General features: G+C 40.0%; 1 protein-coding gene across 6 annotated transcripts in view; it reads left to right on the forward strand.

Annotated features, from left to right (window-relative positions):
- The window catches only part of LOC122720346 (frizzled-2), a 128,575-nt gene extending 120,718 nt beyond the window's left edge, over positions 1-7,857 (forward strand). For all 6 annotated transcript variants that reach the window (XM_043946985.1, XM_043946984.1, XM_043946982.1 and 3 more), the window contains one exon: positions 2,423-7,857. In XM_043946985.1, the coding sequence (XP_043802920.1) occupies positions 2,472-4,691 (2,220 nt within the window). In that variant the 5' untranslated portion in view covers positions 2,423-2,471 and the 3' untranslated portion in view covers positions 4,692-7,857. The remainder of the gene's footprint in view (positions 1-2,422) is intronic.
- Positions 7,858-11,904: the final 4,047 nt, after the last annotated feature.

Below are 11,904 nucleotides of genomic sequence, written 5' to 3' on the forward strand. Positions count from 1 at the left end.
ATATATAATTTTTCCATTCACTTTATAAATTCCTTAAAAATCTTATATACTTTGAATATTTAAATCTATTCTTTTCGAAAACATTAAGAGAAAACGTACAACGTTTATGCAATAAACCAATAAATTTTATGAATCGAGTATAGTATAAAATTTAACACATAAAATAAAACTATCCTCTCGATAGTTTATAAAGCTTCTCTTCAAATATACTTGTAAAGTGCTAAAACCAATAATTGCTCAAGGACTATTTTTATCTTCTATTATCTGTTGCAAAAGTTAAAATAGCGGCTAATAAAGTGTTCCAGACCATTTCCACCATTCATCTCGGTTCCACAAGCAATGAACTACGATTATTCACAGGCAATCAGTCAGCGTATAAACTAGCCTTTAAAACCGGAAGTCAAAAGCAGGAGAGAAAAGAACACACATCCCGTCTCGGCTAGACGGCCTTTTTCTCTTCCTCCCTCCTTCGATCCTTCTGTTCTTTCTCAATCCTTCCATTCAGAGACAGGTCTTCCACGTCGGTCAGGACCGCGTTCTCTTCTTGATCCTTTCCTCGCGCGTGTCAATCCACATCCCGGCCACGAGCCACACACGTAGCCAAGATGAAAACGAGGAGGAGGAGGAGGAGGAGGAGAATCGTTCCTCGCAAGAAGATGCAACAGTGGCGGGTTTTAAGTCTTATAAATAGCGGCGCGTGCTTTGGGGTGCTAGCAGTTAACAAACGGTAAAACTAACACCGCCTCCTACAATAACATTTCGCTCCGGTCACGTGTTTTCCGCGGCTCCGACTATTATAAGATCCACCGACTGTCGTGGCTGCAGCAGCAGCACCACCACACTCCCCCCGTGACTTTTCGTTGCGCGTTAACCTTTCTCGCTACGTACTATCGTCGTATATTCGCTCGTCGTGCGTCTCGCTCCCCTCCCCGTTTCCTCCAATTTTCCATCTCTCTCTTTCTCTCTCCCTCCCCTTTCGTTTCTTTTCTTCGTGAAAGACATGCACGGCGTACCAATCTAGACGAGTTCCTCCCTATTCTGCACGAGTGTGCGTATCCTCTCTCTTGGTTTGGGATCCTCCAGCGAAGGATCTAGCCTCTTTGGACGTTGATTTATGCGGCAGCCACCTGAACCCCGCGCCCTTCGTGTTCGTTAGGGTCGCAGACAGCCGCGTCTTTCGGCGGCCTCTTAACGAATCGAGATTCGGCGAGTGGTTATGCAAATACGAAGGACGGCTGATCGTCTTTAGATTCGCGTTATATAATGTTATGCTTAGTTCGATGTCTTTTTTCTTCTTTAAACAGAGGAGGAAAAAAAAAAAGAGGAGAAAAAGCGGCGAGAAGAACCACCTTCGTTCTCGAGTTTAATTAGGACCACCGTAAAGGGATTGAACACGTTTTTGTTGCATCCTGTTCGAACGGGGATGGGGAAAGGATTTTATTGAGGAGACGAAGTGATGGCTGATTATGGGGCGAGATAGATGATATGGGGAAAAGGATTTGTTTTAAAAATAATTTGACGCGGTTGTAGAAGATCAAATAAAATAGGAACCAAAAACTTGTTATGGATGTGTAAGAGACGTAAATGAATTTCAAAATCGATTAACCAAAAAGACTATTAAAAACTTTTAAAACATTCATAATTAACAAAGACGTGTATTATTCGAGATGCGTATGAATTTCGTGATAATTTTCAATGTTATTATAAATCTATTGTTCCAATATCATCTATGGAAGAAAATTAGGAGGTTACATTGTCGGAAAATGAATTTAATCTCTGAATGAATTATAAAATACATAAACAACAAACGATATCGATCAATATGCATCGAGAAAAATAAGCATAACGAAAATATCGAATGATACGAATAAGTTTTTAAATCTTTCTTTGTGAATTCTTTCGAAGAATCGAACAAAGCCTTTCTTTTTTAAAGCGTAACTAGAGTTTTATCAGTACGCTCCAGTTATGAATTGGGTAACAATAATAGTGTTCGAAGAAATACGATTGCAAGAAAATTGAAAGATAACGTCCATCCATTATTCTAATTGATATGCATACATTATATATATATAGCAGCACCATCTAAAACATTCCATGTTTGTCCACTATCGGTGACACATATATTAGCGACAAACTTGCTAAAAGTTGGAGATAACATAGAAAATTACATGCGTTACTCTGGAATATTTTCTCGCTTACTCCATATGTTAACCGAACGAATTTGTGTGTTCGAGAATCATTTATGCTTCCTATTCTAAATCGTGTAAATTTTGCTCTTTTTAAAATTTAAAACAGCTTGGAAAACTTGTTATTTGAGACGGAATGAGAGATACAAAGGAATCCGAAAAGCTAGGAGAATGTTAAAAAGATTAAAAACTTGTTTTATTCGTAACTAACATGAGATAACAATTTTTTGTTGCAGGCCGGAGTAATGCGACCCACACAGAAGTAAAGGCAAGCAATCAAGGAAAATGGGACTCGTTCGACGGACGAAGCTGCTTCCCAGCCGAACGATGGCTCCCCTGTTATCATTGCTGGTGCTCGCAGTATTGCCAAATGTGCGATTAGAATCGGCGATCAATCCAGTGAGCAACGTGGGCTCGGTATCGAGCGGTTCCTCGTCGTCCTCTTCTTCCTCCTCCTCCTCGTCGATGGTGGGCGGCGTAGCTGGCAGTGGCTCGTCTTCCGGCAGCATGGTAGGGTCTGGTAACAGCGTGGTCGGGGGTGGAAGCAGCGGCGTCGGACACTCGTCCCTTGGCGGTGGAACGGGAGTGAATGGAAACGGGCGTTGCGAGGAGATCACGATCCCGATGTGTCGAGGGATCGGGTATAATCTGACGGCGATGCCCAACGAATTGAATCACGACAATCAGGAAGAAGCCGGGCTGGAGGTGCATCAATTCTGGCCGTTGGTGGAGATCAAATGTTCCCCCGACTTGAAGTTCTTCTTGTGCTCTATGTACACGCCGATATGCTTGCCCGAATACACCAAACCTCTGCCCGCTTGCAGAAGCGTCTGCGAGAGAGCCAGGGCCGGTTGTGCGCCGTTGATGCAGCAATACGGATTCTCCTGGCCGGAGAGGATGGCGTGTGAAAGATTGCCGGCCCACGGTGACCCAGAGAATTTATGCATGGAACAGGACAATCACACGAGCAGCACCGGATACGGATCCGGTAACGGAGGAGCAGCGAGCAGCGCGCCTTTGCCCGCAGCACAACCGCGCCCGACCAGGCCGTCCAAGACGACCCAACCACCGCGGTGTAGGCCAGGGAAAAATCAAAAAAACTGCCAGCATCCCCCGGGGGAAAGGGCGAGGGATTGCGTGTGCCGGTGCAGGCCACCCCTCGTACCCCTGGGGGCGGGGGGCACGGTCATTCCGGGACCGATAAGCGGCAGCAGCACCGGAAGCATAGGCAACGGGGCTGGGCTGGCAGGCATGGCCGTAAGTGGGGTCATACCGGCGCCACCGATAAGCATCGCCAGGAACATCATCCAGGACATTGCAGGAGTACCGAATTGCGCACTCCCGTGCCACGGGGCGTTCCTCACCTCCGAAGAACGAGGGTTCGCGGCCGTGTGGCTGGCACTGTGGAGCGGCCTGTGCGCCGCAAGCACGCTCGTGACCGTCACCACGTTTCTGATCGACACCCAGCGCTTCAAGTATCCTGAGAGACCGATAGTGTTCCTGTCAGCCTGCTACTTCGCCGTCTCGATAGGTTACCTGTCGAGGAGCGTGTTCGGCCACGAGGAGATCGCCTGCGATGGATTGGCACTGAAGTCGAGGGCACAGGGACCGGAGGCTTGCGTGGCAGTCTTCCTGATGATCTATTTCTTCGGAATGGCGTCTTCGGTCTGGTGGGTGATCCTGGCGTTCACGTGGTTCCTGGCGGCGGGTCTGAAGTGGGGGAACGAGGCGATAGCCTCGTACTCCCAATACTTTCATCTAGCAGCGTGGCTAGCACCGGCGGTCCAAACGTTCTCGGCGTACCTAGCCGGGGGAGTAGCGGGGGATCCGGTGGCAGGAGTCTGCACGGTAGCTCCGGATGGAGTGCGATCGTTCATTCTGGTGCCGTTGTTCGTGTACCTTCTATTGGGAACGAGCTTCCTTCTGGCGGGTTTCGTGAGCCTGTTCAGAATCCGTTCGGTGATAAAACGTCAACCGGGGGCGAAAGCGGACAAATTGGAGAAACTGATGATAAGAATTGGCGTGTTCAGCGTTCTATACACCCTACCAGCCGGGGTGGTGTTGGCCTGCCATATGTACGAGACGTCGTTAAGAAACGAGTGGCTCGATTCGTTGGCGTGCCCCTGTCGGCCAAGAGCAAGACCTCTCTACTCCGTCCTGATGCTCAAGTACTTTATGGCGCTCGCGGTAGGTATTACGTCAGGCGTGTGGATATGGAGCGGCAAAACCGTCGACTCGTGGAAACGTCTGTGGAGGCGCTTGTTCAGCGGCGGAAGCGGCGGAGGTCACGGAGGCGGTGGCGCAGGTATGGTAGCAGGCGTGACAGGCGTCAGCGGAGGTATAGGCAGCACCAGCATCAAGGGCGTAGTAGGGCGTGTAGGAGTGCCGTATCCACCAGCTCCGGGACCTGGAAGCGCTCTACTCCCTCCTGGGAGCGTGGCCAGCGCGTCCCAACATCATCTCCATCATCACGTCCTCAAACAACCCCCTCTGTCGCACGTATGACGTCACCAGTCGGCGGGAGGCGACATGAACACCGCGGGCTGCGATCAGCAGCAGCAGCAACAGCAATCGGTGCAACAAGAGAGGCCTTCCGCCCTTAGCAACTACGGGCCCATTTAGCCCTTCGCCTCGGCCTCGCGCAGGCACACGCCGCACACAGCGCCCCATACGGCGCCACACACGCCACACTCGGCGGCCACGATATATTCGAGGAGGTCGTTGGCATCGACCACGGGCCCCCTCACGCCAGCGCACGGACTCGCGCCTTCTTATACCCAGGCGACCGAGGTATGAATCGATCTCTGATAACGAGTTATTCGTCGTTGTTACGACGTTGAAACAAAGGGGGGAAAGGGATCGGGTAGATTCGTGCGTTTCTCGGTACCTCCGTGGTGTGGCTGTTTACGACGCGTGTCGAACAACCTCGTCGACTCGCGACGGTGCTTCTCGATTACCCGATATACGTATTAGCCCGTACGTGTCTTTTTCGTGGGTCTCGAATCGTCTCTTTTGTAGTTTTTACATCATTTTTTAACCTGTGTTACTTGTAGATCAACGGGTAATAATATCCTGTACCGATTCGAAGAAAATTTTCTATATATAATTGGAACGTGGATATATATAATTGGATTCGAATTGAAGCGCGGAAATAACGTATCAAACTTCGAAGCGTCGACGCTAGAGGGCTACGATTCGGAAAATGGCGCTCGAGACCGGCTGGTGTAGTGAGATTGTGATGTAAGTGCGTGGATTGAATGTAGTGTAATGAGTGAGTGAATCGCGCAAATGGAACAGTGTGCAAGAAAATTCTCTCTTATTCGTATCTATCTGTAATCTTTCTTACTTATATACCGTAGCGGAACTCGTAAAGTCCGCATGTCCGTCTAACGTGTATCGTCTCGTCTATTTATCTAACCTAGCCATAACAGAAGTATAGGTGTAAAACACGGACTTTCTATAGATGTCGTTACTTAAAGGTTACGGCGGTGGTCCGGCATTCCAAAGTGCGTGTTTTTTTGTAATTTCATACGATTTTTTAGTCAGAGCGAGCAAATGTCGGTTTATAAGAAAAGGAAGGATCGACTGATCATCTCGAGCGATGAAAAAAGTACTCATAACCATGAATACAGGCTCACCGCCGTCGATCGTATGAAGTGCGACGAGCAAGTGTATAGCGCAGACGTATAAGAGAAAGAAGAAAAATGTGGAGAATGAAGGTAACTGTAAATATTATTCTTAGATTTTAGATAAAAATGCTGTAAATATAAAAGAGAAGTGGAACAGAAACGATCATCAAAAAACGATTTATCGGTCGAGACGAGTGTACAGACGCGAGCATTGCGCAGTCGCGGTAATGGCGCGTTCCTTTTTACGCATATATTGTAATTCGTAGTCCGTGGAGCTTCGATATTCGTTTAATATCTTTCGAAGAAAATCTTTCGTCGATGAAAGACACGATGTAAAAATGTGAAGAAATCGTGTCGAAAACTTGGTGCAATGAGTAATGCGTATCAAATAACAATATCGTAAAAAAAGCTTCGAAGGAGCCGCTAGTCTTGCCGCGGGCGAAGGAACGCGTCAATCGTGAATGCGTCGTGAAGAGAAGAAATAAAAACGTGTGCTTACGGTATGTATACATACGTTAAAACATGATTTCGGATGCCGAACATGTCTTTTTTACCGCCGAACGAAGCCCCCCCTTAACCTTTATCGTTTTATATATATATATATATGTATATGATATATATATACGCGTCTTGAACGTAGCTGACAAAAAAAGAAGTGCAGAGATTCCGAATAAGATTTGTTTTATATCTCGCATGGTTTTCCGTCTTTAATGGAGACTTGAATCATGCATATACGCACAGACATATACAGATTTACATATACAGATTCACATACTATCGATACACGCAAATACAGTGTCGTACATGCTCGCACATCGTCGTAGAGAAAAGAATATGAAAAAGTTCTGTGTATTCCGAGATTAAATTGTAGATAAAACGGGAAAAAAAATTAAGACAAATTAAGACATACACACCTCAAGTGTTTTTTTTTATATCCGCGCAATAGACAAGTAGCTGTTGACAGAGTGCGAAATCGAATAAATAAATAAATCGTTAAGTACATAAATATATATATATATATATTACAAATATACATTATAAATATATAAATATAAATATATATATATATATATATATACATATACATATATGATTGTGGAAGCATATTCGAGATTTCATTACGAAGACGTGCGTGCTTCTGCGATGCAATGTCGATATTTCACAATTTTTCTAATCGTTGGAGGAAAAAGGGGAGGACTAGAAGGAGAAATACAATTCTCGAGACCGCATCTCGTGTTTCATTTCTATTCTGTTCCTTTTCACGGGACATTTCAAAAGTGTGACTGTGTGAGATGAAGAATTCTTTCAACACTAGCAAGAGTGAAACATCTCGGTTATGTACTTTTTCTATTTCCACTTCGATGCTTGCCTTTTTTAACAGTTGTTGGAATTTTGCGATCGATCCGCGAGATGTCTCGTGAGTGGTGCAGGTGGGACGCGAGTGCACGCGGAAAAAAATAAGAAAGATATATGTATAAGAAATGAAAAGGAACGGAAAGAAACAAAAGGACTGAAAAACGATAACTGCCTCAAGCAACTTAAAAAAAAATAATAATAAAATCACAATCCGTATCGCAATCCGAACGGGTTACCCCTGCCAAACGAAAACGTACACGTGTAATGTTGTAAAGTAGTGAGAGTAAAGAACCTTTAGTGTCACATATCACGCCAAGCTGTTACGAGCGAAAACGGACAATGTCGCGTTCGTGAACGATCAGTGACGTTGGAAAGAGTGAGAAAGAATAATGCGACGGAATGGGATGAAATGAGATTGTTGAGATGGTAGTAGTGGGAAGAGAGGAAAAAAGGCGGGAGAACGAGACAGAGGGGGAAAGAAAAAGTGAAAGAGTGCGCTGCTATCGCAATGGCAGAACGATTGATGCGACGAAAAGAACGAACGCGACGTTAGAAAAACGAGAGAAAGGAGTTTATAACGAGTATTTGTAAGCCACTTTTTGTCACGATGATTGTCAATAAAATGGAAAATACTGTGTGTAACGAGTGTGTTCCGGAATTTCATCCATCAAATTGGTTCACGAGGTATGATTCTTTTATTTTTTTTTTATTCTTCTTCAAATTTTTATAGTAAGAAAAGATATATTTGGAATTTCGAAATAGTCGTATTTCCCTCTATTTTTCTTTTGTACGTTTTCCTCGCTCAGCTTTTATATTCTTTTTTCTCGAAAATATATGAATTCTCTTGTTTGATTCGATTCTACGTTCGACCGCCATTTTTGTACAAGTTTTTTATGTTGCCATAGTAATTAATCGACGACCGATGATCATATCGTTATACATATGCATATATTGAAATCAAAATTGTATACGATTTTTAATATACTTTATTATTATTTAAGTTCCTTGCGTTCATTGCTTGGGTAACCTGAGATTGTTCCTCAATCCTCTCAATTGTTCTTCATTCTTCTCTTTAATATTTAATCTTTTAGCAATTTTTTTTACATAAGTTCAAATTTCAATTTATAATATATGAAAGGTAAGTTAATAATAATTAAATTAATTGATATATTCAGCAGAATTTATATTATTATTCAGTGAAATTAATAAAAAATAAATACATTGCAGGTCAATCATTACAACATTAGAAAAACAAAATAGAATTGTTTTTACAATAGACAGGCATCAAAAATAATTCTTTCATTCTTTCAAGTATCAATTTAAAACAAATTCTATCTTTTTTTTTTTAAATAAAAATCTTAGAAGATATTTATGTTTCAATTGGAAGGATACTTGAGTCATAATTATTTGACGTAAAAATCTTGTTGAGTAAATATTTCGTCCTTTAAATCATGGTTGAATATAAACAGGGGTTCCGGAGACGTGCACTTCAGTGTATAAAACAAAAAAGGCCCCTCCTGTTTAAGAGATCTGAACAAGTGGCTACATTCTTCAGTCTGACAGTGAAACAAAGTATACCCAACCAGAGGATGATGCTATAGAAAGAATTCAAATTCAAATGATAGTTGTACATGTTTATATTTATAACATGTATATATATTGACGTTTATTTAAATTGTGCTTAAATTTTCCATTTATTTTTAATAACTGAATTTTTATATAATCAATTATTTCATTTCATACTTAATATTTAAAGTAAAATATCTATTAGTAGTTTGTAGTTTTATAATTTTAAACAAATTTATTCAACACAAGTATAAGTGTCACATGGTATTAATAAATTAATTAAAATAATCTCAAAAATAACATCTTAAAATCTCTTTAATTCTTTTTGAAATAATAATAAAGTATTTTTATCAAATCTATTTTAAAAAATTATACTTGCTTGTCATTCAAAAAAACATTACAGAGATTCATTCTCTATTCCACTCTAGCAAAAAGTGGCAAACAGTATAAGCTGCACTATCGACTTTTCATCGTATCATTCAATTAGAGTACGTCAGACATAGACATAAATCTTCTGTCTGAAGAAGTTCCTCTCTTAGACCTTTTTTGCCATTAATCCAATAAAACAAGTCCATATTCAATATCACATAGCAAGTGGTTCACATGTCTGTATATATCCCTTTCTGGAACATAGCAGAGAATAAAGACATTTCTCGAGATAAATAATGGGATCAAGTTCAATATGTAGTTATAAATCTAGATTGAATTCAATGCAAAATTCATTTCAAAACGTCGTTTAAGAATTTGATTCACAATACAGTGAAAATATATATACATAATATTTTTAAAGATATTAAAGAGAAAAATAATATCTTTTGATAAGAGAAATCTTATCAAAAGATATTATATCATATATAATAGATAATTATTAAAATATATAAAAAATTTCTAGTAAATTAAAATTTCGAATCCATTCAATCAATATATGATTTTATTTATTGTACTTTCTTCATTTCACTTACAATATATTCCGAAAAAAAAGACACCATCCTGTTTTTTTCGGAATATATTTATAAAAAAAATTCAAATCTAATCTATCAAGCGTTCAAACCACTTGCAATGTAAGTGACTTATAGTAGTAAATTACTAATACTATAGTAGTAAAATACTTTGTATTATCGATTTATATTTCGTCGAGATAAGTATAGATCCGGGTCTATAGATTGTTTATAACACCCCCAATTCCCAGTCGGGCTGCTGGAAATGAAAGTAAACGCAGACGGGTCGTCTCCAAGAGTGGCTATTTACACGACGACGTTACGAATCGGCACGGTGAAAATCGTCGTTTAACTCGAAACCTAAGTAAACCCACCCTCGTTCCTCGTGACTCATTGCCAACGTCACTCAGCACCGGGGACAAACACACCCTTAGCCGTCGAATTTATTGGCCGGTGCAACAGTAGTATCGCGGTCATAAACAAACCGTATTAACAAGCCGGACATTTACCGCCCTCGGTACATTTCAAAGATAGGGATCTCCGTTAGTCATTCACTCGTTAAGTGGCCATACGTTGCGTTGATTTCCTTAATTGCGATGTTCCTTCCACGGCGAGAGAATTGTCGCGCGACCGGGCCATCTTGTCGGTGATTCGCGTGTCATTCGAACGTTCGCCGTGTCGCCATCCTTTGCCTAATTAGGGCGTTTGTCCCGTACAGTTGCAGATGAGAGGGTAATTTGGTTAAGCTGTTTGTTGGCCGTTGATGGCCTTGGTAGAATTTATGCGCGGCGTCGAGGGTGGATTGGTCACTTGGCTGGAATGTTGGAATAATAGTGATTAATTAAGGATCTGTTTGCATCTTAGAACTGTTGTGATTAATTTCTCTCTCAATGGGGATTTGACGCGAAATTAGGATAAACGAATGTGTAGATGATGAAGGATTTTGTTTTAACAAGTCAAAAATTTATTTATTAATCGTAGAGATTCGTCCATCGTTTCTTTGTAATTTGTTAACTTCGGTTTTGTTCGATTTTAGTTTTTAAATTAAATTAAAATCAAAATTTTCGGTAATCATGAAACGAAAGATTAATCAATTTTTTTAAATATTTATATTTAAATATAAAAATAAAATAATTTTTATATTTAAATATAATAATAAACGTAGAATTTTAACGTATACATATACATATATACAAGTATAAAATCCTTAAATAAATTGATTGTTTAAATAATAAGATAATTTTTTTTTTCAGGTTAAAAAATTGAACGAGGGATTAATAATTAAAAATCGTCATTTATAATATTCATCTATAATATTTAAAGTTTAAAGTTTTCACGTAGTCATACACGTGTAAAGTCGTAATTGTTTACATACGGAAGAAACAAACGAGTGATATACTGTTCTATGAATATAAACACATTCGACACATCGTCGAATTTACGAAAATAGACGCTCGTACTCATTATTTACCGGAGCAAGGAGGAACGAGGACGATTTACGAGCAGATTTGCCGAAAGGTTGAATCGATCAGTTCACTAACGCTCGTCTCAGTGATCGGTGACGATTAATTACGCTTAAGAAAACTAATTTACGGGGGCAGAAATGGTATCCGGTGACACCCTCGCTGTTTGTCGAGAGCGAACATTTTCCATACGGCGTAGAAAAAGCCTTGAATATTCTTCGAATCCCTTCCAAGCTGTCTAACATTAGATTGTATCGAGGTATGCACGCGTTTCCTATTTTCCTTCAAATATATGCGTTCTAAATTTAGTTATCAATTATCGTTATTGGAAAAAGTAGATTTATTTCTTAGTTTATCCTTAATTATCTTAATTATTAACGTTGAATAGGAAATTTATTTGTACCTTTAATCCAATTTTCGGTGATTTAAAATCTTAATTGTTCTGTTTTCTTATTTCAAATTCCTTTTTTGGTTATCTTATGTTAGTTTATCAAAATTTTAGGATAATAAGATATCAAAGAATCTTTATTGAGAAATTCTAAGAAAGTTTCAACGTTTGATAATTATTAATTATAATTATTCAATTATATATTATTAAAATTTTGTTTAATTTTTATTTATTATTAATTATTATTATCTTATTCTAAGTTTCAGCTTCAAACTAAATTAGGAAATATATGAATGAATTTCGTTAGAAATATTTTCAATTTAACAAATTTGATATCATTTAATATAGATATAATTTAAAAAGGTAATATACAATTGC

The sequence above is a fragment of the Apis laboriosa genome, unplaced genomic scaffold, assembly GCF_014066325.1.
Source record: "Apis laboriosa isolate Shangri-la unplaced genomic scaffold, ASM1406632v1 scaffold128_cov155, whole genome shotgun sequence".
Classification (NCBI taxonomy): domain Eukaryota; kingdom Metazoa; phylum Arthropoda; class Insecta; order Hymenoptera; family Apidae; genus Apis; species Apis laboriosa.